Raw genomic sequence first — 26,684 nt, 5'->3', positions numbered from 1 at the left:
TCCAATTGTATAAGAAGGGCATGACACTTAGATAACCAACTTGTGGTTGGTGGGGGGGGGGGCAGTTCAAGGCGTTTGGGATGGACTTGCACACACTGCTCTATTTAAAATGGATAACCAACAAGGACCTACTGTACAGCACAGGGAACTCTGTTCCCCGTTACAGGGCAGCCTGGATGCAAGGGGAATTTGAGGAAGAATGGATACATGTCTATGTATGGCTGAGTCCCTTCCTTGTTCCCCTGAAACTATCATGACATTGTTAATCGGCTATACCCCAATACAAAATAAAAAGTTTAAAATAAAATTAAAAAAAAAGAGAGAGAGAAGGGGATGACAGATAACACCCAACACAATGGGTGCTAAATGAGTTAACCCATGTCAAGTGCTGTCAAGTTAACCCAAGAAAAGTTGCCTGGCACGCAGTAAGCACTGGGGAATGACTACCACTATAATTATTACTTCGACTGTTAACACCTAGAACAAAGAAGGTGTTCAGTACCTACGTGCTGAATAACTGGAGCACTTCACAATAACACACACACACAGGTATCAGAGGCCGAGAAAAGATGATTAAGCCAGAAATGGCTCCCACGGTAAAAGTACCAGCTGAACTCGCTGGCGGCGGAGGAAAAGCGCACCGCAGCGGGATGAGCAAGTCTGCCAGCCCGGGGCTGCCCACGGACCCCGCCTGCCCTCAGCCACCTGTCCAACCACCTGCCCGAGGAAGCCGTGCGCTAACACAACAGGGCTCACCTGTTGTAGCAAACCCCCCACCCCCACCAAGCAGTGGGCAACGGAAACCGCGAGGGGAAAACAAAGGGTGCAACTTTACTCCTGCGGAAAGGAAATGCGTCTTTCTGCAGCTAACACTCCGAGCCCAGACTTCTCCGTGCAGAGCGAGGTGCCAAGGGGGTGCGCAGCCAGGGACAAGCCCCTGGTCCCCAGCTCGCCAGGGGAGGGAGAGGGAGACGGTCAGAGGACGTGCATCCCTGGCCCTTTCCCGCACAAAAACCGCGCGAGGGGAGGGGAGGGAAGAGCCCCCACTCCCGGTTCCTACCGCGTTTCTCGCGGTGGGGGGGAGGGGAGGGGAGGGAATCACACAGGTGAGCGCAGAGCTCCCAGCGGGAACCAGCCCCCTCGGTGCTCAGAAATTCCGTGCAGAAGCCGGGGTCGGGCTGCGCTCCCCGGCGGGGCGCAGCATGGAGCCCCCGTTTCTGGTGCGCTCGCCCCCTCAGCCTGTAAGGCCTGCCCTCCGGGTGCTCGCGGCCCACCCCGCCGAGCGCCCCGCCCGCGCGGCGCCCACCTGCGCCCCCCGGCCCCGGGGTCCCCGCCGCCGCCGCCCCGCCCGGGGTGGGGGTGAACGCGCTCAGCCCGGGCGCCCAGCCCCGTTACCCGACGGAGCGCGCCCCGTGTGGGCAGCAGCGCCCGGCGGGACCCTAGGCCGGGGCCGGGCTGGGCCTGGGCAGCCGCTCCGGCCGGGCTGCGGGCCTCACGGGGCTGCCGCGGCGTTGAGGGGCGCGCGCCCGGGCCGCCGCCGCCGCCGGCTCACCTTCTGGCGGATCTGGCCCGACGTGGACACCTTGCGGATGAGCTTCTGCGGGGAGCCGGGCTCCGCCTCGGGCTCACTGTCCGACGACTCCTCGGGCGGCGGCGGCGGAGGCGGCTGCGGCGGACCCGGCGGAGGGGCGCCCGCCGCCGCCGCCATGCTGCCCGGCCAGCGCGCGCACAGCGGGCGGGGGCGGGGCCGGGGCCGGGGGCCGGGCCGGGCCGGGCCGGGGGCGGGGTCTCGGGGGCGGGGCTAGGGGCGGGGCGGGGCCGGGCCGGGCCGCGCGGTCTCCAGCTCCGCCCCCTCCGCGCCCCCTGCCGGGCGCGCGCGCGCGCGCAGAGAAGATTCGCGCACGGCTCCTGAGCCCCTTCGTCCCCACCTGTAGTGTCGGATGCCCAGAATTTAGCGTCTGCTTGTTCTTCCTGGGACACAAATTGTGTGTTTTGTTCGTTTGTTTCGTCTTTTTTAAAGCTTTAATCTTCCCCTTCAAGAATGGAAGTGACCTGCAGGCGGCCCAGGACCGTTTCTTGTCATGCCTTGTATCGCCAGCATCTAAAGCTGCGCCCGGCACTTAGTTGCACCGCGAGTGGATGCGTGTATGTATACACGAATGCCAGGAAGAAAATACTAGCACGGGCCTCTGGGATACCGGAACACAGATACACGGTTCCATCTGAGAAGGCTTCCTGCAGAAATGTTTAACGTGAGACGGAAAATATGAGCAGGGGTTATCCCTGACTGGAGAACCCTGTTCGGGTCGGGTGGGGTGGGGGAGGGGGCCAAGAGATGAGATGATGCAATGGCCTGTGGGCAAGAAAGAACACATTCTAGGGAAAAGGGACACTGTAGCCTAAAGGAAAGAAAACACGAAGAGATGAGCCTGGGGGCCTACAGGTCAGACCCGGCTTTGTTCACCTGATAAGGGCCTTGGGCTTTTTAAGTTGAGACCTGAAAAGACCCTGATTCTGGGAGGGATTGAGGGTGGGAGGAGAAGGGGACCACAGAGGATGAGATGGTTGGATGGCATCACGGACTCGATGGACATGAGTTTGGGTAAACTACGGGAGTTGGTGATGGACAGGGAAGCCTGGTGTGCTGCAGTCCATGGGGTCTTAAAGAGTTGGACACGACTGAGCGAGTGAACTGAACTGAGGGAAACTGGAAGCCCTTGAGCCATCTGAACCCTGGGCAGGGACTAGGTCACAAAGCTGAGGGTCTATGATCCAGGCTTTGAAGTAATAGATCAGATGGCTGCCCCGGATTTTTGAGAGACGCTGTGGAGAGAGAGAAATGGACTCGGCGCAGAGTGATTGCTAGGAGGGAGGCAGAGGCAATTTAGGATAAGCCCCTCCTTCCCAGCAGGGCTTCCCAAGTGGCAGAGTGGTAAAGAATCTCCCTGCCAATGCAGGAGACAAGGGTTCCATCCCTGGGTGGGGAAGATCCCCTGGAGGAGGAAATGGCAACCCACTCCCGGATTCTTGCCTGGGAAACCCCATGGACGGAGGAGCCTGGTGGGCTGCAGGGGTCGCAAAGAGTCTGACATGACTCAGCACCACCATCACCACCGCCACCTCCTTCCCAGCTAAGACTGCTGATGGTGGGTGGGTGGGAGTGAAGCTGGAGGAGGTGACATCAGCTGAGGTCTTGCCACCCTTTGGCACATCCAGGTGGAGAAGGATTTGGTGCCACCTCAAAGAGACAAGCTGATGCTGGGAAAGATTGAGGGCGGGAGGAGAAGGGAACGACAGAGGATGAGATGGTTGGATGGCATCACTGAAGCAATGGACATGAGTTTGAGTAGGCTCCGGGAGTTGGTGATGGACAGGGAAGCCTGGCGTGCTGCAGTCCATGGAGTGGAAAAGAGTCAGACATGACTGAGCAACTGAACTGAACAGAGGGACAAATCCCCTTTAAAGACCCTACCTCCAAATGCAGTACATTCTGAGGTACTGTTGTCGTTCAGCTGCTGAGTCGTGTCCTTGCGGTACTGTGGAGCTACACAATTGTCCCCTTGCCCTTTCAAAGGGCTGCTACTAGGGACACAGTGGCTCCTGTCCTTCCTGCTGGTCAGCATGCTCTGGCCCCCACTGCACGAGGTGTTGCTTTCCAGAGGCAAAATACAGGAGACCCACCACGCTTGGGGGCCACAAAATACATCTGGTAGGGGGACATGGCCAGGGGAATGGATTCACAGCCAGGACAGGGCCTGGCACGGCCTGATGCAGGAACTCTCTGGGGACAGGCTGGGGGCCCCTGGCCCACGGTTACACTGCCTACTGCTGTACCCACTACCCACACGGGGCTACTTCCAATTCTATTTCAGTTAATTAAAATTAATCTTCAGTTTCTCAGCCACAGTGGCCACATTTCAACTGCTCAGTAGGTAAATGCAGTTTAGCTGCTACCACCCAGGGCCGCACAAGATAGAACATTTCCTTGGTGCCAGAAAGTTTGCCAATGCAGGAGTGCACGAGTCCCATCGACGAGCCACCAGGCACATGCCAAACACTTGACCAGCAATTCTAATCTGCACACGAGTCCCCCAGAGCAAGCTTGATGGTCTCGTTCTAGAAATGAAGACCTGAGGTTCAGACGCCTCTCCTAAGGAAGGCAAGAGAGGCAGAACTTCACTTGGACCATGTGATTCCAAGTCCTTGACCCTCTAGGGCTAGGCCTCCTAGGAAGCTGAAGCTCAAAGAAGGAGAAGAGAAGGGTCTTGTTAGGGGCTGACTTGTGTCCCCCAACAGCCATACATTGAAGCCCTAATCCCCTAGGACCTGTGTGTGCAGACAGGGTCTTTTAAGGAAGTAGTTAAGTTAAAATTAGGCCATTGGGATGACCCCAACCCAGTACAGCTGGTGTCCTTGTAAGAAGAAATGTGGAGGCAGGCAGGGCCCGAGGGAAGACCGCGTGAAGACACACAGAGAAGTCATCTGCAAAGCAAGGAGAAAGGCCTCAGAAGAATCTGACCACACCTTGACCTCAGGCTTCTGGCCTCCAAAATCCTGAGAAAATAAATCCTGTTGCTTAGGCTCCCAGGTCTGCAGTACCTTGTTATGACAGCAAGGAGCTGACTGATAAGGGCACAAAGGGGAAGCTGTCCTGCCTCTCCACAGAGACTGCTGCAACTAAGTCACATCAGTCGTGTCCGACTCTGTGCGACCCCATAGACGGCAGCCCACCAGGCTCCCATCCCTGGGATTCTCCAGGCAACAATACTAGAGTGGGTCGCCATTTTCTTCTCCAGTGTATTAAAGTGAAAAGTGAAAGTGAAGTCGCTCAGTCAAGTCCGACTCTCCGCGACCCCATGGACTGCAGCCTACCAGGCTCCTCCATCCATGGGATTTCCCAGGCAAGAGTACTGGAGTGGGTTGCCATTGCCTTCTCCCCTCCACAGAGACTAGTGATTTTATATCAATTAATTGCAACATGGCCATGCTAAGACGCTTCAGTCATGTCCAACCCTTTGCGACCCCATAAATTGTAGCCCCCCAGGCTCCTCTGTCCTTGGGAATCTCTAGGCAAGAATTGTGCAGTGGGTTGCTGTTTCCTTCTCCAGGGGATCTCTCTGACCCAGGGATCAAACCCGTATCTCTTAAGTCTCCTGCATTGGAAGGTGGGTTAATTTTTACCACTAGCACTACTTGGGAAGACAATAACCGTATACTGGGACACATAAGTGCAAAAACCTAGGGCTGTTGGGGGAAGAGACAGTGCTGTTGCCTATACCTTTTGGATGCTCATGGGGTACCTGGGATCCAGAATCCATCATTTCAGAGGTGAAAAGCCAAGGGCGTAGATGTGAACTCAAGAGAGAGTTGGGAGATGGAATCTGGCTGGAGAGGAGTCAATTTGCAATAATGAAAAAGTCCTAGAAATTGTTACAGCCTCAGAGCCTTAGGAAACATGACCACCAAATGCCATGTGGGATCTTGGAACAGAAAAAGGACAGTAGGTTAAAAACTAAGGGAATCTGAATAAAGAATGTACTTTGCGCTTAATAATAATGTGTCAATATTGATGCATTCTAGGGCTTCCTTGGTGACTCAGATGGTAAAGAATATGCTTGCAATGCAGGAGACCTGACTTCGATCCCTGGGTGGGGAAGATCCCTAGAACAGGGAATGGCTACCTGCTCCAGTATTCTTGCCTGGAGAATTCCATGGACAGAGGACCCTGGTGGGCTACAGTCCATGGTTTCACAAAGAATTGGGCAGACTGAGCAACTAACACACACACACACACACACACACACACACAATGCATTCAGTGTGGCCAATGTACTGTCCTAGTGTAAGACGTTAATAATTTAGGAGACGCAGCATGTGGAGGGACTTACTGTACTTTACCACTTTTCTGCACATCTAAAACTATTTGAAAATAAAGTATATTTTAAAAAAGAGTATTAGGCTTAGTAAGAACTGTGTTATGTTCTGCAATCAGAGGCACATAACTGGCATATTTTCTCTGATGATTGAAGAAGGCTTTGTGTTCCCGGGTGGCTGCCGAGCTGTTCCCTTGGAGACCTCCCCCGAGGTGGTGCCTGTAAGCGCGCAGTCACTGGGCGCCTCCTGATGGAGTGAGTCACGCTGTGAATCACCGCTAACAATACGCTGCTCCCCGAGTCTACCCCACCTTAAGGGCATGTTCGAGGTGGCAGTAATAACACACTTCACATCCAACCTAATCTTTCTTTTCTCGACCTGTCAGCGCAGAAGTGCACCTTCTGTCAGAAAGAACCGCTCCACGTTAGAATGGATAAAACAGTGCACTGGAAATCATGGGAATTATTTTACCCTGAACTAGAGTGATGACTGACATCTGGAGCAGGACGTTTCTTTGCTGTGTGTGACGTAAAGTTTCCCTGGCCCCGGGGGATCCCTGTCACCAAATGCTGCCCCCTGTACCTTTCCAAATGCCCCCTCCACCTTTCCAAATGCCCCCTCCCTGCCCACCTGCCGAGGATCAGTAAACTAGACCCTTAGGGCCGTGAGGTTAGACTGGGAGGCAAGCAGTGAAAAATCTTAGAGGAATAGGAAAACAGACACTCTAAAAAGAAGTTATCTACACACGATAAAAGACACACAGACACACACATGAATGCAAGTAAAAACTAAAATGGGGGAAATATGAAAAAGACGGACGAACTGTGTGAGTGTCAATTTCCTGATCATGGTATCGGCTATAGTTTTGCAAGATGTTACCTTCGGGGAATCCCTCTGTATTGCTTCCTACTACTGCCTGTGAATCTATAACTACCTCAATAATATTAATATTTTCAGCTTAAAAAAACTTAAGGGCAGCCATTTGTTGAATCATAAATGCCAATCTTCCCCTTCCTCCCCCTCAAACTCTCATATACAGATTCAGCATCCAAAGATGAGTGAAGGGAATTGCCTGGCGGTCCAGTGGTTGGGACTCTAAACTCCCACTGCAGGGGCACAAGTTGGGTCCCTGGTCAGGGAGCGAAAGTCTCATATGCCGTGTGGTGCAGCCAAAACAAAAAAAAATGTTGTGAGGAGAGTTCTGATTCTTATCGACTCCAGGAACGCAGAGTTTAAGTCTTGACTCCAACTCTCACTAGCTGTGTGACCTTGGGTAAGGGACATAACCTCTCTGAACTGCAGTTTTCTCATCTAATGAATGGGAGGCATGGTTGGTGCTTCCCAAGCATGGTACAGATACCCAAAAAAACAGCAGCGATCCCTTCTTCTCCAGCAAAGTTGAAGGTTGCAAACTTTGCCCCAAGTTCATAGACACCACTTTCTCCCTGCAACACCCTCAGCTCCTTGGCACACACTTGGTACGTGTCTCCCACCGCACGTACCTAGAAAGCCCTGGGCCGCCCATCCAACCTGCACACGGACATCCTGCCTCTCTATGCCAGGGGTCTGCACACCAAGCAGACACATCCCTGGCGCACAGGCTCGGCCAGGCGAGATTCCTTATCCTGGTCAGGCAGCAGTGGCTCACTTCCTGCTCCCACCCCAGAATTCTCACGGGGGTGGCCAGCCGCAGATGGTAAACTAGCCAGCACGCGAAAGTCAGGCGTTTTGTTACCAAAATAACCTGAAGGGCCAGGGCTGTTCTGACCTTTGTTCTCCGGGGATTGGCCTTCCTCTCTGGCTCTCACACCCACACGCTTTCAAAGGTCCGGCCTATTACTGTCCACCCTGACTTAGGATATCCTGGGGTCGAGCAATGCAGGAACCGAGTGACTGATCCTCTCACCAGACCGGCCGGGCACAGTCCCAGGTCCCCGTCTTGCCCAGGATCTCTGGCGGGAGCCAACCACAGCCGACCTGTGGGCTTCGGCGGTGGGCAGGCAGCGGAAGGGCTCCGATCCTGAGGAGCGTGCCTCCAACCCTGAGTGTCCTGAGACAGGGGCATGGCTGGAATGGAAGCTTGCTTGCTGTTCCCTTAGCAAGGCAGAAAAAAATGACAGGGAGGTTGTGTTCAACCCTGCTCACCCACAGGCCAAAGGCCCAGTTTTCTGCCTGTATTATAATTAGCTCTTCTCCAGAAATGACTCCTCATTGCTGTCAATATCGGAAGGTCTCCTATCCAACACGCAAGTTCAGACTTTGATTTGTGAGTATGGGATCCCATCCTAGGTTCCCGAGAGCCTCCGATCTAAATCCCAGTCCCCACGACACAGACAGCCTGGAATCGTTCCGAACAAACCCAGGTGTGGGGCCTTCCTGCTCTGGTCCTCTGCCACTGCTCTTGGTCCTGGAGACCTGACCCTGAGTGTCCACCCTCACACTTCCTGTGAGTGGGTTAAACTGTGTAGAACGCTCCAATCCCCTTTCATCCTATCCCCTTGAGGCATGGACCGGGAGGTCAACACATCCCCCAGGCCCTCCGTGGGCACCAAGAGAGCCATTCAGTCTCTCTGCCATCAGCAGCAGACCCCAAGGCTGGGGTACCATGGGCCAAGAAGAGGACTCTGGAAAGACAGGGCCCTGGCATCACCTCTGTTACATCTTCTCCTTCTTCAGCTTCACTTTCCTCCTGGACACGAGCTTTCCTCTCCCTGACCCCTTCAATGCCCAAACCCAGTGAAGGCAGTCTAACCAAGAAACCCATGGGGCTCACGGAGAACCCCCTCTTCTAGGACAACCCATTCCCAGGGGTAGGCTCTGCCATCGCTGGCCCCGAGGCATTGATCCCCTCGCTGAAATCGGGCCAGAGTCTTCTTGCCAGGAATAGCACACCGGAACCAGAGACTAGGAGCATTTGGTGCTAGGCCACCAGGGGTGAATGGCCAACCCAGAGGGCAGGACCCGGAGCTCCTGGGCCATGATCCATGGGGCTTCTCTGATTTCCACCCACCCCAGGTGTGGCAGCTCAGATTCTTCCTTTAAGTCAGTTCTCTGAGCCACTCTGAGTCCTTCCAATGCATTCCTTTCCGCCCCCCCCCCGTTATACCAGACAACTCGAATGTCACTGCTTGCGTTCAATAGAAACAGCCCAACAATCCAGAGCTCAAGCAGGACTTGGATCCAAAGTGAAGTGAAAGTGAAAGTGAAAAAGGTGCCCAGTCGTGTCCGACTCTTTGCGACCCCATGGACTGTATAGTCCATGGAATTCTCCAGGCCAGAATACCGGAATGGGTAGCCTTTCCCTTCTCCAGGGGATCTTCCCAACCCAGGGATCGAACCCAGGTCTCCCGCATTGCAGAAGGATTCTTCACCAAAGTTGAATCAGAGATGAAGAGTGGTTTTGCCCACATTTGTCCACTGCCCTGTTTCTCTAGGGAGGCCCTGTGGGTGCCCTGGAGCTAGGATAGTTCAGGTCAGTAGACACACTGCCCCACGCCGCCCCCTTCCCCAAGTTTCCAGCGAAACAGCCCACCCCAGAGGCCCTGGAGAAAGCCCAGGACACACCAGCCCCCCGTTGGGCGAGCACATGGTTTTAGGGTGCCTTCTAACCTTGATGGGTTCTTCTGCCCCCAACCCACTCTCCCATGCCCCCGCACCCCCAGACCCCAGGCTGCCCCTTGGGTGTTACTAACTCACTCAGCCTCCCCAACAAGTCAGCTTGACTCACAGCCAGGGCAGAACAAGCTTTATTTCTGTGAAGAAGACCCACACTTTGGAATTCAGTGTCACTAAAGGGCTAACTGGAGCCCTGCTACCATGCGGCTAGCGACCCCGCCATCCCATGTCCTGAGCCGCCTCTTCACTCATCCATAGCCGCCTCCTGGTCTGTCTTCTCTTCCTTATATTCTCCTGCATCTTTCAGATTTTGGCGAGCAAACTCCTCAAAAACAAAATTTTCATCCTGAAAACTAAAATAAAAACAAAGAACATTTTGATCAAGGCATGTTCTTTGGTGCTTGCGATGAAATCTGGTGGAAAAACAAGGTCCTTGATCTTCCTTTTGCAAGAGGAACCCGTCAAGATTCTCCCACTGATGCAACGGGGGACAAGGCCGTCCTCCTCCTAGCTTTCCGTGTAAAATCGCTTTAGCAAACAAAAATATGAAACAATGAAGGAACCCACACAGCACACATACATGCTTGGGATAACTGTGTGCGTGCGTGCGTGCACATGCGTGCGTGTGTCCACATGTGTGCATGCCCTAATAGTAGGGAGCAAAAGGAAAGCCAGGGCATGTGCCAGTGTTGAGAGCGTGGGGCGTCTACAGAAAGAACCCCCCCCAAGAGGGTGAGTGCTTATTTTGTGCAGGTCTTAGCCTATCAATAACCACTGCTGTGGCTGGCCTGGCCCTCGTGGTTCCTGTTAGGATTGCAAGACACCCTTCAGCAATAACCATCCGGAAACTTTGAGAAAATAAAGGTTTATTACTTACAGGACCTGGAAGGTACACAGCACACCTGGGACCACACAGCAAAGTCGTGGATAACGAGAGCTCAGGGGCACGGGCCTGGGGCACTCTGCCTTTATTGGGGTCGAGGCCGGGGGGGAAGGGTCTAGAATTTCGAGGGCTCAGTCTTTATTGGTGAGTTTTAAAACAAAGAGAGGGGAATTTAAAGCGTACCAAGACAAAAGAACAAGTGGCTCGAAGGATCTGCTACTGAAATCAACCGAAATCTCTAAAACAGAGGCGCCTCAGTGGGGAGAGCCGGCCTAGTCCTGTGGCTGGCAATGTGTTTATTCAAGATAGCCATCACTGGAGCGGATGCCTCTTTGAAGTGGATGCCTCGGCAATCAAAGCCTAAGTCAGGCACTTGCATTTCAAAAAAAAGAAGAAGAAAAAACAAAACACACACAAGTGTGAAGGCTCGCTCTAGGGTTGCGGAGGAGGAGGTCACGGAACGGGGATGGTGCCGGGCAGTGCTCACCTTTCCTTGGCGGTATCTGTGAGCGTGGAAGAGAGGAGAGACATCTGTTAGCATCCGTCCTGGCTAGCAGAACTCTTCTTCCTTCATTACGTCACTTTACAGGGGGAGCAATAAAAGGCCCGGAAACACGCATTTCATGAAAATTGCATGTCATTCCTGCTTCTTGGCTAGGTCCCCCTCGGAGGGCCTTTCTCCCTGCATTTTCGTTGTTTTTGTTAAAATAGTCATTTATTGATTTGGCTGCTCAGAGTCTTAGTTGCGGCACATGGGATCTGGCTCCCTGACCAGGGATCAAACCCAGGCCCCCTGCATTGGGAGCACAGAGTCTTAGCCCCTGGACCACCAGGGACGTCCCTCTCCCTGCATTTTTAACCATCGCTTCCTCCAAAAGTTGCCTCCACAACCTGCACCTCCCCAGACGGAACAGCCACAACCTCACCTCTAGACCCTCTCCCTGCTTAACCTCACCCCCTCTGAGGCTGGGCTTCTCTTTTCAAAGCCTTTCTCCCTATGACATGCCCTTTGGACCTTGTCCAGATTAGAGTCCCCGGGAGCTATTAACGGCCCACCCCATGTGGTGGAAGTACACCAGGTCCACCTTCCAAGTCCCGCTCTCTAGGGGTGAGTCCTGGGACTTGACACTGAACCTGCACCCCAGCGGCTGTTGAGGGGTGAGGAGACCTACCAAGAGGCTGATGCATCAAAATCAACACTGGGCAAGAACCATCCTGGACACCCCGCTTCGGTGCTGAGCATAAAATTACACTAAGTGCAACCAACAGCCTTGAAGAGAGTCAACACCTGAATTCTCTAAGAATGCTCTAGACAGAGGACAGTAAAAACTCAGTAGCATTTCTCTAGCACTTACTGCATACAGATCACTTGGCCTCTATCCCTGGCAGGCCTTCTTAACTCTAGTTTATGCTTCCACTGTTTAGCATCTCCTCGTCTAGACTCAGGGAGTCGAGGACCAGGCTAGTGAGAAAGATACGAGCGTGCATCTGCAAATGAAACTTGGGACGCATAAACCTCTGGGAATCAGAACTCCTAGTCCGTGGGGTAATTTGTTCTTTCTCCCTGAAATCTGGCAGTATGAAAGATCATTGTCTTAGCCTTGATGTTGTAATATGTTCAGTATAAGGGCCATAATGACTGGAACATGAAGACGTCATACCCAGGAAAGGAATAACCCCACTTCCCCCAAGAGAAGTCCTAAAGTCTGTCCACAGGGCCAGAAAAGGATGTGACCAGCGATGACATCTACTCCGGTCATAGTTTTAAAATGGCCTTGAAAGGGACCAGAATGCATCTCAGCCTCACAGAGTTTAAAATAGTGCTTTAATGACACAAGCATAAATGAATAATAATAATAATAAAAAAATATGGTTAGGCTGTGTGTTTTTCCCCCAAGGGAAGCTTTTGGCAAAGCACACTGAATATTTGAATCCAAAATATTTGGAAGACATACTTTGAGACAAAATAGTTTTGAGACAAAGCCAAAATGAATATGAGGGCTCATTCTGATGTTTAAATGCCGTCTCATTATCAGTGTAGAAAGGCTTTTTATAAAATATAAGAAAAATAAACCCCACTTGTTTACACCACTTTTACTTAAAATGTTCTTAATTACTATAACTTTGGAGGGTTCTCATCCAGACAGGTCCATTTTTCTTTCCTGCCAACTAAGCCACCTTAACACACAGTGGAGAATTCTTCCTCAGAATTTCTGAGATTGCATCCATATTAATTTTGCTGGTTCATTTATCTCTTTCAAAACAGCTGTGCTGTGCTTAGTCGCTCAGTCGTGTCCGACTCTTTGTGACCCCATGGACTACAGCCCACCAGGCTCCACTGTCCATGGAATTCTCCAGGCAAGAATACTGGAGTGGGTTGCCATTTCCTTCTCCAAGGGACCTTCCCGACCCAAGTATCAAGCTTGGGTCTCCTGCATTGCAGGCAGATTCTTTACTGTCTGAGCCACCGGAGAAGTCCAATTCACGTGTCATACAATTCACCTATTTACATGCGCAGCTTTACAAGCTAAAGCCCTCTGGTTTTTAGCTTGCTCACAGAGCTGCACAACCACGGCTTCATTTGGTTTTAACATCCATACAAGAGCCAATGGATTGACAATTCAAAGGAGCCCAGGCATTAGGATCCCAGCCTGACCCTCATTTGTAGTGACTTCTGTTTCTCATCGTAACTGCCACTCTCAGAAACACTCACTTTCTAAATTCTTATTAATGCTCTCAAATGAAACACGAAAGCCTCAGGCTGTCAAATTTATCTTTTTCCCGAATTTTCTTTAAATCTCAACCCAAGCCTATTTACAGCAAAGTGTCTGCTTTTAAATCATTCCTAACAAAACCTAACGAGATAGCCCACATCCAAGCAAGGATGCTACATCCTCTGGGCACTCACTGGAGCCGGACAAACCGCCTGGACCACTGGACGAGCACCCTGACATAGTCCCTGAGCCCTGGTTTCTGGGAGGGCCCAGGGCACTTGAATGTGGCCAGCAACCTCGGATTCCTGGCCCCGTCTGTGCCCAGAGATGTGGTCAAGGAAGAACTAGCAGTGGCTAAGTAAGAAATCCGCGGGTGGCGCAGGCCTAGAGAAAGCCAAGACGATGCGTGACTGACCTGGGTCCTCTGGCTGAGGATGCATGAGGCGGAACGGCACCTCAGTGGCCACTTCACTAGAAACAAAGGAGGCAGAGCGGTCAGAATGCACATGGTTGTAAATGCACAGCCGAGAGCTGTGGGTGCAGAGCTTCGAGAAAGATCCCCAGGCCTCAGCTGAAGGACGACTCAGCGAGGTCCAAAACAAAACAAACCAGAAATCAGGAAGTGGTCAGGAAGGAATTTTTAAATGTATTCCCTGGAATGTGGTCCGGAAACTCCACTTGCACGAGGCTGAGGCGGCCAGGATTTTGGGGTCCCCCTTCCTCCTGGTTATTAGTTTCAGGGACATGCTAAGTAGTGGGACGTCCAGGGACATAGTGTATGCTAAGTCAATTCAGTTATGTCTGACTCTTTGAGACCCTGTGGACTGTAGCTTCTCCAGGCTCCTCTGTCCATGGGATTCTCCAGGCAATAATACTGGAGTGGGTTGCCATGCCCTTCTCCAGGGCATCTTCCCAACTCGGGGACTGAACATACGTCTCTTGCATTGGCAGACAATTTCTTTACCACTAGTGCCACCTGGGCTCCCCTGGTGGCTCAGGGGAGGTCAAGAATCGGCCTCAATGCTGGAGACCTGGGTCTTGTGAAGAGCAGTCCCTTGTGATGAACAGAGTCCAGCCAATTCCAGGACTTTTAGGTGGCTTGGAATTTATACAGAAAAAGGAGGGCAGGGAGTCAGGAAGGGACAGAAGGAAAATCTGGACACAGGAAGAATGGAAAGGGGTTGGGGGGTCGGCGGGGGACAAGGGTTACTCCCTGTTTCACCCAGGACCCACTGCTTCCCACCCTGGGTCACCGCTTTGGTCAAATCTCATCTGTTGATAAGGCGCCCTGGTGGGTCCCCCTGTGGCCAGGGCCTAGGAGAGAGGTTGCCCTGGTTCCACAGGAGCAGGGGCGACAGGAGTCAGTGACGGCGTATGTAAGGCCAGCGCCTGCCTCAGACGCTTCTTGCCTGCTGCCTCTGTGTGCCTGATTTCAAAGCCTGCCATCGGTATTCACAAAGGCCCGAAGGTGGAGACAACCCAAGTGTCCACCCGCCATGAATGGACGAACACAATGTGGTCCACTCACAGCATGGGCTGAATCTCAGCCACAAACAGGACAGAAGCACTGACAACAGGGACACTGCAAACGTGCCCAGTGGGAGCTGGTCACGAGGGACAAACTGCCTGATCCCGTTCATCCACAGTGTCCAAATGAGGCACATCTGCAGAGCGAAGGTAGGTTAGCAGTTGCCAAGTAGTGGGGAGAGTGGGAGAGACGGCTCCACAGGCACGGGGCTTCCTTCTGGGACGGGCACGGGTACAAGGACCAGAGAATGGTGACAGTCACGCAATTCTGTGAGTGTCCTTGACGCCACTGAACTCTATCGTGTGGTGTTTTTTTCTGTTTTGGTTGCACCGAGCGGCATGTGAGTCTCAGTTTCCCGACCAGGGATTGAACCTGTGCCCCCTGCGTTGGAAGCACAAAGTCTTAACCGGTGGACCACCAGGGAAGTTCCTGAACTGCACAGGTTTAAATGGTTAAAATGGTAGACTTCACTTTATGTATATTTCACCCCTGAACACATGTGCGTACACACAGGGGCAACTGCGTGGAATGTGCCTGTTTTCTGAGGGTGTCTCTATGTGTGTGTCTCCATCCAGGGGCAGACCGAGCTAGTCTCCATGAAACATCCCAGCCTCACACCTGTCAGCCAAGGTTCGCACAGTGTGAGCGGGCAAGGTTCCCCATGTCGCTGAGCACGACACTGGGAAACCGGACTTCACAGTCCTGTTTTAAACCCCAGGTTTGTCCCCTTCAGACCCTGGAATCAGGCAGAGAAGGACGGTGATGAGGCTTACCTGGAGGTGAGCTCTCCCAGAAGGCTAGGAAACAAAAACACAAACAGGGCTGTGGGGACTGTCCACGGTGGTAACACGACCCTCCTTGCCATTATTCAGAAGTGCATACGCCCCCCCTCAGGCCCTTCATCACCCACAAGTTTCAAGATCTTTGTGCTCCTCATGGTGCACTCCACTATTCCTCTCTGCTTGTAACTCCATGTCTTTCTCAAGTGGATTAGTTAAAGCCCTAAAGTTCAAGAATAAACCCCAGTCCAGAATTTCTCTCATGGCCACAAAGGTCACCATGAAATACCTGCTAAACGCTTACCTTGACTGCTACATTCGACTCTGTTTTAGAGCCTCTCAGAGAAAGTGAAAGAAAGCACTATACACTTTATAGATATAGATATTATATCATATATATATCTCATATATATCTTGTCCTTGCTGCAGGGCATTTTGGATCTTAATTCCATAGCCAGGAATCGAACCTGCGTCCCTGGCGTTGGAAACACAGAGTCTTAACGACTGGACTGCCAGGGAAGTCTCAACACTATACGCTTTGTAAAACAGGACAACTACAATGCTGTGTTAACAAAATCTGCAAAACCAACCCATGTTCTACTTTGTGGTCCCAACCAAAATTTGGGGGAACTCTTCGTCCACTGAGACTTATGGAATAGACACATAGATTTGCCTTGATAGCTGAACTACCCAGGACTCATTAAGGTAAAAGGCCAGAGCCTTTGGCAATGGAATTTGAAAAGGAAAATGATAAGTTGAGTTTTTCCCTTTTGATGAGATTTCTTTCTTGTTTTTTTTTTGGACCACGCCATGTGGCATGTGGTATTTTAGTTCCCCAACTAGGAATTGAACCACACCCACTGAGTTGGAAGCACACAATTTTAATCACAGGACCACCAGGGAAGTCCCTTGATGAGATTTTTAAATTGAAAGAAATTCAAAAAAAGATGGAAAACCATTTCCTCAGAACTATGAGATATCTGTGCTCTAGTGTGAAAAGGAGACTACCAGTCCTGTAATGATTTTGGGGGGCGAGAAGGCCCCCCATCATGGATGGAGCCTCCTGAGACGCACTGTGACCTCATTTCCCAGCAGCCATGCTTTTCTGAAGAGAACTAGAGAGCTCTTCAAGGAAATTAGAGATGCCAAGGGAACATTTCATGCAAAGATGGGCTCAATAAAGGACAGAAATGGCAGGGACCCAACAGAAGCAGAAGATATTAAGAAGAGATGGCAAGAATACACAGAAGAACTGTACAAAAAGATCTTCATGACCCAGATAACCATGATGGTGTGATCATTCACCTAGAGCCAGACATCCTGAAATGCAAAGTCAAGTGGGCCTCAGGAAGCATCACTACGAACAAAGCTAGTGGAGGTGATGGAACTCCAGTTGAGCTATTTTAAATCCTAAAAGATAATGCTGTGAAAGTGCTGAAGTCAATATGCCAGCAAATCTGGAAAACTCAGCAGTGGCCACAAGACTGGAAAAGGTCATTTTTCATTCCAATCCCAAAGAAGGGCAATGCCAAAGAATGCTCAAACTACCACACAATTGCCCTCATCTCACACGCTAGCAAAGTAATGCTCAAAATTCTCCAAGCCAGGCATTAACAGTACGTGAACCATGAACTTCCAGATGTTCAAGCTGGATTCAGAAAAGGCAGAGGAACCAGAGAGCAAATTGCCAACATCCATTGGATCATAGATAAAGCAAGAGTTCCAGAAAAACATCTACTTCTGTTTTATTGATAACGTCAAACCCTTTGACTGGGGAGATGACAACAAACTGTGGAAAATTCTTCAAGAGTTGAGAATACCAGACCATCTTACCTGACTCCTGAGAAATCTGTATGCCGGTCAAGAAGCAACATTTAGAACCGGACATGGAACAAAATACTGGTTCCAAATTGGGAAAGGAGTATGTCACGGTTGTATACTATCACCCTGCTTATTTAACTTATATGCAGAGAACATCATGCAAAATGCTGGGCTGGATGAAGCACAAGCTGTAATCAAGATTGCTGGGAGAAATATCAATAACCTCAGATATGCAGATGACACCACCCTTATGGCAGAAAGCAAAGAAGAAATAAAGAGCCTCTGGATGAAAGTGAAAGAGGAGAGTGAAAAAGCTGGCTTAACACTCAACATTCAAGAAACTAAGATCATGGCATCTGATTCCATCACTCCACGGCAAATAGAAGGGGAAACAATGGAAACAGTGACAGACTTTATTTTCTTGGGCTCCAAAATCACTGCAAATGGTGACTGCAGCCATGAAATTACAAGACATTCCTTGGAAGAAAAGCTATGACCAACCTAGACAGCATATTAAAAAGCAGAGATATTACTTTGCAAACAAAGCTCCATCTAGTCAAGGCTATGGTTTTTCCAGTGGTCATGTATGGATGTGAGAGTTGGACTATAAAGAAGGCTGAGCGCCGGAGAATTGATGCTTTTGAACTGTGGTGTTGGAGAAGACTCTTGAGAGTCCCTTGGACTGCAAGGAGGTACCTGTAGTTTATGTGTTTTGCAGTCTGCTTTTCTATCTTTTTCTCTGTAATGTTACATCAGGGAGAATTGTGAAACTAGACAAATAGAGTCTTTCTCAAACCCTACCATGTAATTGGCAGAATTTGTGGACCTTTCTTGCTTTCTGTCTCCCAATCGCTGGGGAACAAAACCATTCAGATGGCTGACGGCCAGACAGAGCAGGTGGCATGTTGGGGCGTGGACACTCACCCTGACACCGTGAGCTTCACCTTGATCTGGTAAGACACCAGGATCCCCATGACGGTCTTGTCTATTCCCTCCTTTATGCTGTTCAAACAGAAAAGAAAAATGGAAGAATGCAGAGGAGCAGTAGGAAGCAGAGACCCGATGGATCAACCCTTCTCCCTAGGATCCCCAGGTAGGGGACCACCCTCTCCAAGAAACCAGATCATTCATGTTCTGCTGTGTCCTCACTGGGGAGCTGGAAGGCAGCCCTGACACTGGGTGAATCAGGGGCTCTGGATTTGTCATCATTCAGTCACTAAGTTGTATCCAACTCTTTGCAACCCCATGGACTGTCACATGCTAGGCTTCCCTGTCCTTCGCTATCTCCTGGAGTTTGCTCAAACTCATGGGCTTCCCAGGTAGCTCAGTTGGTAAAGAATCTGCCTGCAATGCAGGAGACCCTCTTCGATTCCCAGGTCGAGAAGATCTGCTGAAGAATGGATAGGCTACCCAGTCCAGTATTCTTGGGATCCCTTGGTGGCTCAGCTGGTAAAGAATGCATCCACCTGCAATGCAGGAGACCTGGGTTTGATCCCTGGGTTGGAAAGTTCCCCTGGAGAAGGGAAAGGCTACCCACTCCAGTATTCTGGCCTGGAGAATTCCATGGACTGTATAGTCCATGGGGTCACAAAGAGTCAGACACGACTGAGCGACTTTCACATTCATGTCAGTTGAGTCGGTGACACCATCCAACCATTTCATCATCTGTCGCCCCCTTCCCCTCCTGCCCTCAGGCTCTCCCAGCATCAGAATCTTTTCCAATCAGTCAGCTCTTCTTATCAGGTGGCCAAAGTATTGGAGCTTCAGTATCAAACCTTCCAATGAATATTCAGGACTGATTTGCTTCAGGATGGACTGGTTGGATCTCCTTGCTGTCCAAGGGACTCTCAAGAATCTTCTCCACAGCACCACAATTTGAAAGCATCAACTCAAGGCTGGGGACTAGGGATGGGCTTTGCTCTACCACTGACTGACCCAGTGTCCTTGGCTGAGCTTCTCATCTGGTGAAACCTCAATTTCCTCATCCATGAAATGAGTAGAAATTCACCTTTCTTACCAAAGAAAGCATGGAGAGACTGGCTGTTTATATACTACTCCACGAATCACAGAAGGTCTTTACAAACGCACATGCCATTTTGAACTTTGTGATTCCTTCACCCTTGAGTTCCTGGATCTAGGGTGTTGTCTTCCTGTTTGCCCATCTCCCAGAGCTCACAGACATGCTTAGAATCTAACACGCCAGCTGGAAAATCGTCCTCAGAAACCCTTTGACTCCCATGATCCTGCTTTCTGCCTGATGTTCACTGCCCCAGCTGTTCGTCTCAGAGCTTTTCCAGATAGCATCACCTGGAGGCGATCACTGGGGCCGTGGGTCACACAGGATGGGGGTGGGGGTGGTATGGGGGCTGGCAGTGAGCCCCCAGCCTGGTCACAGCTCCTACCCCAACCCTCAGGGCTCATCCCACACACGCTGCCAGGAACAGAAGCCCCGGAGGGCGGTGAGGACTGGCAGGGGTATTTGACTTAGAAGCTTCAATCTAGTTTTTCCTGGATCCGCTGGCTCAATTCAGCCCAACATTCTGAGCTGGGTCAGCAGATCAGTGCTTAGCTTCATTTAAATTGAGCTGACGTCCGTAGCCCTCAGGATCCCCTGTTCCTTACCTTTCCAGATGGAAATGAATAAATGATGTTTCCATCCTTCATGAGGCACTCAGTTCAATGCTAGCTGATGCTACTTCTCAGAGGTACTAGCTGACTTTTCTGGAGCACTCGCTGTGTGCTGGGCCCCACATTTGATGTGGCCTGTCTCCCGTAATCCATGTCAGCTCTCATACCCTACGGATGGGGAAACTGAGGTCCTTGCTCAGACAGCTGATGGGGTGGCCCAGACGGTCAGCAAGGGAGCGGGGCTTCGGCACAAGGCTGTCTCCAGAGCCCAGAGCTGCAGTCACTACATCGTAGCAGGCGCGGGCGAGGGATCCCCGCTTGGGCCACTGAGTGCTGGCTTTGCACCGCCGGCCACCACACCACGTGCCAGCCGTGAGCCCAGGACTAGGACGAGAAGGAGTGCAGACCCCTTCCCCCCACCTCCCCCAGCACCGAGTCTCGGGGGCTCACATGGTGCTGGAGGCCAGGTTCGTGTCCTCGTGCTTGATCTTCCCGTCCAGGGCGATGCCCCTTCTCTCACGGTTGTTGGCCAGCAAGGGCACCAGCGTCAGCGTCTTGGTCAGCGAGCTGTTTGGCGGCACTTTTTCCCTGCAGGAAGAAACACGGCCGATTTAGCCAGTTGCTCTTACAGGCTTAAGGCCACCGGGGCCCCCAAGAGGCCTTGTGTACGCTCACGCAGTTCCCAGAACCCACGTTCCCCGCGACTCGTGGGAAAGGCAGCCCAGAGGGGCTGTGCATGTCTTATGAGAAGGGGGAGAACATGAGTGACGTCTCACAACAGGCTGGCAGCAACGTTGGAGCATTTCTCAGCCTGCTCCCATGGCTGAATTTCTGGAATGTTCTGTGGGGTGAAGTGAGACCGACTGGCCCAAGGATCAGGGACCACACCCAGTTTCCTCCCAAGACTCCGTGAAGCACATGATGGGCTGCAGGGCGACTGGTCAGTGCCAGCAGAGAGCGCGGGCTGGGCGTCGTCCCGGTCAGGAGGACCAATGTGTGCCCTGGGAGTCTCCCACGTGAGCTGGACAGACTGGGAGGTTTGGGGTTCATAGTAGCACAGGCTCTTTCTCCCCCAGATTGCCTCCATCACCAGCCGGGCAGGGCGTTCCCCAGCATCTGATAGACACAGGGACGCCCTGCCAGACCGTGGGCCTGGGTGTAGTGGAGGGCACCTCAGTGTGGTTTCCCCAGGTCAGGCAGCGTCCCCGGCTCACAGAGCAGCGTCGGAGGCTGGAGAGTTGGCTCTGCCGCTCGCCCGTGAGCTGCCCCCAGGCCTATGCCAACAGCCACCGCGCAGCCTTACGGGCTCTCTGATCGCAGAGCCCAGGCGGGCTCTAGCCATGTTCCTGGCATAACCTTCGTCCTTGTGCCTGGCCAGGAGAAGACAGGGCCCTAGAAGCCCTGCCCAGGAGCCAGCCTCGGGCCCTTTCCTCAGCCTGCCCCCAGACAGACGGGCAGCCCCACTGCCAGCCTCCTCAATCTCCCTGGGGAGTTGAAGGCGGCTGTAGCTTCTCTAGCCTCCAAGTGCACACAAGAGGCTCCTGGGCACACCCTTTACAGAATCCTGCTTGAGACAAGGTGGCCCACATCTTTGCATTTGGGACCGGGGGGAATCTTCTCTTAATAAGCTTGGTTTGGGCAGCAGAGTGACAGAAGCAGAAATTACCTTGTCAAGATAACTACAGTAGAAAGAGGCCCCTGGGCTGGGCTTGGACCATGGTCTGTCCTGCTGCACCCTGGCCGACGGCCTCTGCCAAGACCCTGGACCAAAGCCCCACCTGGCCACTTCCCAGCACCTTTGGGATCTGGGACTGGATGGTGGGTAACAGCTGGGGCATCAGGGCTGACCTGGTTCCCAGGTGGCCTGCCCACCAGAGCCCCCAGAGCCTCACTTTCACTCCCACATTTTTGAGGGTACTGAGGATGGTGTCCAGTTTTCTGGGACTCTTTGATGCAAAATGAGCTGAAAAGAGGACCGGATAATGTGGTATATTAGGGAAACCTCCGCTGGGGACCATTTCCTCCTATGGGCACATGCCAACAGGTGAGCCAGAAAGACTTCCAGGCACCGATATGGGCAAGGATGACGTCTGAAAGTAGAACTGAGCCCGGGCCTGGCCTGGCGGAGGCAGTCAGTGGTTCATTTCCTGCCTCTCTCCCCTGAGATGTAAACTCAGGCCAGGTTCTGCTTTAAGTAACAGTTTATCCCGAAGTGGCCTTTTAAATATTATGTAATGTTTTCTTGCTGAATCTGCTGTCTTTCCTCACTCCACTGCCTTCCTCCAATGATGAGAGTATTTTTGTCCTACAATGGGGCTTGGAAAACAGGAAAACACCTTCCCAAATGATCCTTCCAGGGTGGGGGGGTTGGTAACCCCCGAAAGCTGTGAACCTGAGTGCCTAGCACAAAGCAAAACCGGTCAGGTCTCTTGCTGCACCATGAAGAAGCCATCGCAGGATTCTCATTTGGGTTTTACTGTTTGTTTGTTTTCCATTTGATTTTTATTCTAATGGAGGGAGAAAAGTCACTCATGACAAGTGGTGGAGTACTGAGATGGCATTCTAATCTCCTCGTCATGGGTACCAGATTTTCAAATTGTGGAGATCAAAAGATAGAGAACCCTCATGTGGGCTGACAGGTTATCTGATGACCTCTTCTGGGGGTCAGAAATAGTATCCGATCCCTACCCACTTATTTAAGGATCAATAGAAAGCTCTAGCCCTTCCCGCTGTGACGATTCAGGCTTCCTTTTTCTGCTCCCCATCATTTCCTAGTTCGACCCAGCTCTCAGAACTCTTGTGACTTTGCAGCCCTTGAAGTGAGAAAAGGGGAAGGACGTGGCAAGCTGGGGAGCTGGCTGACCGCTCTACTTCCTTCTTCAGCAATGACCAAAAAGGGGAACTTGACAAAGAAGCCGGAACCGCCCAGGAAATAGAAACCCAACCCGCTACTCACTGTGTTTCCTCTGCAGCCACCGGCTTGATGTAATAATCACTCGAGTAGAGAACCACGTTGGCCACTTGCTCCACTGCAAAGGGAGGACAGCGTAGGGAGGCTCGGTGTGGGGTCCTGCATGCTGCCTTCCGGGGACCTGGTTGGCCTTCCCTCTCTAATGGCCATCTGAGTGCACCTCTCAGGCTCAGCTTTAAGGCTGAGATTCCTGTTCTGGCCTCAGGCCAGGCTTCCCAGGCGGCGCTAGTGGTAAAGACCCCGCCTGCCAATGCAGGAGACCTAAGAGAGGCAGGTTCCATCCCTGGGTCGGGAAGATCCCCTGGAGGAGAGCATGGCAACCCTCTCCAGTATTCTTGCCTGGTGAACCATGCAGCACACGATTGTTTGTGAGTGTGGTGTGGTGGATAGGAAGGTGGGCTTTGGGGCCAGACTACCTGGGCTCAAATCCCTGCCTAGCCATCAGCGCTGGGGTAGTTACTGAACTTCCCTGACCCTCAATTTCCCCATTAGCAAAATGGGGGTGATAACTGCATCTAACTTATATAGTTGTTATGATGATTAAAAAGGTGATTTTTAATTTTTTTTTTTTTTTGCCACACCTTGTAGCATGAATAATTTCTCCAACCAGGGATTGAACCCACACCTCCTGCAATGGAAGTATGGAGCTTCCTGAACCACCAGGGAAGTCCTCAGAAAGATGATTTTTAATTTCCATGCAAATCAAATTTGAGAATCAAAAGAAATAATTTGTGTGAACTGATCAACACAGTGCTTGGCCTATACAAAGTTCTCAATATCTGGCTTCAGAAATTCAACAGCTTCTTTCAAACATTAGGGGTTCAGGTGTTAGTATTCATAAAATTTTGAGAAACAACTTAAAAAATAATTATCAAATGGTACTTTCTCCATCCTGCTGCTTTGTGAAATACCATATGGAATGCTACATACAACATGCTAAATAAATCACGCCAGGTCCTACAGAGACTTAAAGACTTAAACTCACATAAAAACAAAGCCTTAATGTAAACATGTATGTTAGCATTAAGAAAAATCTAGAATATTTCAGTATGAGTGCATCCGATTCCTGAGCCTTATCTACGATGGACAAGAGGGACAGAGGAACGTAGTGGATGACACTTAGGTGACCAGCTGTCCCGGTCTGCCTGGGACTGGCCTGTTTTAGCACTGGAAGTCCTTGGTCCTTGGTCCTGGTTAACCCAGGATGGTTGGTCACCCTAACTCTGTCTCAGTCATCAAGGGCCTGAGGGAGAAGTGGACGGACAGGTCTCCCTTCCAGGTCATTCTATCACGTCTTTTTACTTCGCCCACATGAGACCGAGTTCACGGAGCATCCCCCCTCACTCTGACGCCCTTGGACCTGAGGCAGTGTGCTGGACCAGTGGACCAGTAAGTCAGAGGCCCCTCTCCCGAATATACGGGAGGCCGGGCCATTACATGGTGACACAGCAGCAGCAGTGACAGTGGGGATGACCATTTACAAAGCATGTCCAGTGCGCTCAATCAACAGGTCACGAAACCCGGGAAGGTAGACCAGGAAGCCCTGCTGCGACTGCCCGCTGGACTCTGAGAGGATGTGCACAGCACGAGCCCACAGGGGAGCCCAGGGTTCCCAGGCTAGGTCCCTCCCACTACTCTGTGCAGAAAGGAAACCCTCCCCCTCCTCCCTCCCCCCTCAGACCTGGACCCTCCAGGAAGGCAAGACAAGGAAGGACGGGAAGACGTCCTGTCGGGGGTGTTGTCCCAGGATGGAAGACGGCTCTAAGCTGGGCAGGAGGCTACAGAGAGGACACTTAAGGGACCTCCTCCTCTAAGGTCCTGCTGCCCTGACAACAGAGACAAACGGGAGGTTCCAAGGACCCAGGAGGGCCTGAGAGACCAGAGGAGAGACCCAGGAAACATGGCCACTGGGGACTTGGAAGGCTCTGCCATCCAGCCTGGAGCAGAAGGTCCTACCTAGCACTTTAATCTTCTTCACTGTCTTCTCTGTGCTGTTGGTCACGGCCACGGTCACAGGAATGGGTTCCCCGTGGTAATAGATCTGAAGAAGTTAGCAGATGGGACAGAAAAGGGGAAGAGAGCCTGGTCATGTCTTTCTAAACTCATCCCAGTCCTTCAACTGGAGGCAAAGTGGCTGAATTCCCACGCTTTTGAGGAAGGCAAGGTGAAGGCATCGTGGCTCCTGTGGGGATGTGTCTGGAGCAGGCTCTGCACTGTGTGTGGGAGCCTGAGGCAATGGCATGGGCTCCAGCCACAACGCCTGAGTCCTGAGTGTCACGCAGAGCTGGCCCCAGGGCGCTTGAGTGGGATTATGAAGTTATTTGGGGCAGAATGAGTGAAAAGAGAGGAGAATGTGGTGAGGGGGCAGAGGTGGAGCTGGTCCAGTGGTGACTCTGCGTTATACCAGATGGCATGTTTTTGGACACACACACACACACACACACACGTGCATGCACACACATGCACGCATGCACGTGCAGACATACATGCACACACATGTGAGCACACCACACATGCACACTCATGCATGCTTGCATAGACACACATGCATGCACACACGCATGTACACACACACACACATACGGTCTGCTGGGCTTCTGTCAATGTGTGTGTGACTCTTGTTGACCAGAGGGACCGGAGACAGCCCTGGCCAGTGGTTCTTCACCTTTCTTGGCCATGACATTCACACGTGACACAGCCATCCCCTTACCATTACTGCCCAACTTCAGTTTGAGGGAAGCAAACAATTTGTAACACCCATTGAGGCCGCACTAAGAGGCTCCCTGAAGCAGCGATGGGGGATGGGGGGACAAACCTCCCCCAGGTTGCCAGGACCCATGATAAGTAGAATGCAAGCCAGTTTGGCCCTAGTCTAAGGGTCACCTTCACTGACTCCAAGTTATGAAAAAGTTCAGTCATCCTCATAGGTCGGTATTTACCACTACCCCCAAGACTGCCCGCAGCCCACCCCCAGCTGAGGGCCCGGGCAGGCTCCCCGCAGGCCGGCTCCACAGTCACCTCTTTGCTGAGCGAGACGGTGAGGCGCAGGGGCTTGTCCGACATGAAGAACTGCCAGGAGGCCTCGGCTCGGGGCTGGGGACCCATATCGCGTGGCGCGTGCTGTACCTTCCGGATCAGCAAACGCACGGAGCTCCTGCAGATGAGACGTCACGGACAGTCCCAGGATCAGCACCTGGGCCTCCTCGGGATGGCCCACCAGGTCACCCCCCGCCCCCCGCCTCATCCCCAGGCTAGGATCCCTCGGGGATGTTCCCGATAGATGCAGAAGGACTGGTAGCCGGGTCAGGTCTGGGGGCCGGGGCCTGGCGGGTGGTGTGGACCCATCTGCTCTCCGCGGGCCCCTCTCAACCTCTGTGAGGACCCCGGCTCGGGCTCCTCTGAGGTGAAGCTGTGGTGGGAATGTGTGCCTATGTTACGTTTCAGAACTCTCTACGAATCTGATGCCTTGTCATTGCCATTCGGTACAGGCGTCCTCTGACTGTGAATGCTGAGTATGAGGGGCAAGTGTTGAGGGCACAGTTGGAAACCTTATTTAGGAACAAGGAAAATGAATGCCAGGGCCTGGGAGGACAGGAGTCACTACTTAGTGGGCAGAGTTTCTGTTTGGGGTGATGATAGCATTTGGGATACAGATAGTTTGGGGATATTTCCCAAATGCTATCATCATTTATATAGCATTCAGGATAGATATATCATCATATATATATATATATATATCTCCCATATGTATTATCATATATATCCCAAATGCTATATATAGATAGCAGACAGTATACAAGTGGTTATACAAGGTAATGACTATGTTTAATGCCACTGAGCTGTACCCTTGAAAATGGTTAAAATGGTCAAC

The 26,684-nt window shown here is 51.9% G+C and overlaps 2 protein-coding genes across 12 annotated transcripts in view; both read right to left on the bottom strand.

Moving 5' to 3' along the window:
* DGKD (diacylglycerol kinase delta) overlaps positions 1-1,729 on the bottom strand; it is a 111,159-nt gene extending 109,430 nt beyond the window's left edge. For 3 of the 4 annotated variants that reach the window (XM_025289171.3, XM_025289174.3, XM_025289172.3), the window contains exon 1: positions 1,553-1,729. In XM_025289171.3, coding sequence (XP_025144956.2) covers positions 1,553-1,708 — 156 coding nt within the window. In that variant the 5' untranslated portion in view covers positions 1,709-1,729. Of the gene's footprint in view, positions 1-502; positions 642-1,552 lie in introns of those variants that run through there. The other variant, XM_044945318.2, reaches the window with a different exon arrangement.
* Positions 1,730-9,604: 7,875 nt separating this feature from the next.
* SAG (S-antigen visual arrestin) overlaps positions 9,605-26,684 on the bottom strand; it is a 38,603-nt gene continuing 21,523 nt past the window's right edge. For 3 of the 8 annotated variants that reach the window (XM_044945297.1, XM_044945296.1, XM_044945298.1), the window contains 9 exons: positions 25,832-25,967; positions 24,770-24,854; positions 22,799-22,871; positions 20,293-20,430; positions 18,139-18,216; positions 15,388-15,411; positions 13,502-13,557; positions 10,860-10,875; positions 9,605-9,842 (listed from right to left, as the gene is read on the bottom strand). In XM_044945297.1, the coding sequence (XP_044801232.1) occupies positions 9,734-9,842; positions 10,860-10,875; positions 13,502-13,557; positions 15,388-15,411; positions 18,139-18,216; positions 20,293-20,430; positions 22,799-22,871; positions 24,770-24,854; positions 25,832-25,967 (715 nt within the window). In that variant the 3' untranslated portion in view covers positions 9,605-9,733. The other 5 variants (XM_044945300.2, XM_044945299.1, XM_044945301.2 and 2 more) reach the window with 5 other exon arrangements.

The sequence above is a fragment of the Bubalus bubalis genome, chromosome 6, assembly GCF_019923935.1.
Source record: "Bubalus bubalis isolate 160015118507 breed Murrah chromosome 6, NDDB_SH_1, whole genome shotgun sequence".
Lineage (NCBI taxonomy): Eukaryota > Metazoa > Chordata > Mammalia > Artiodactyla > Bovidae > Bubalus > Bubalus bubalis.
The sequence above is the reverse complement of the archived record's forward strand: the minus strand, read 5'-3'. Positions and strand labels throughout refer to the sequence as shown.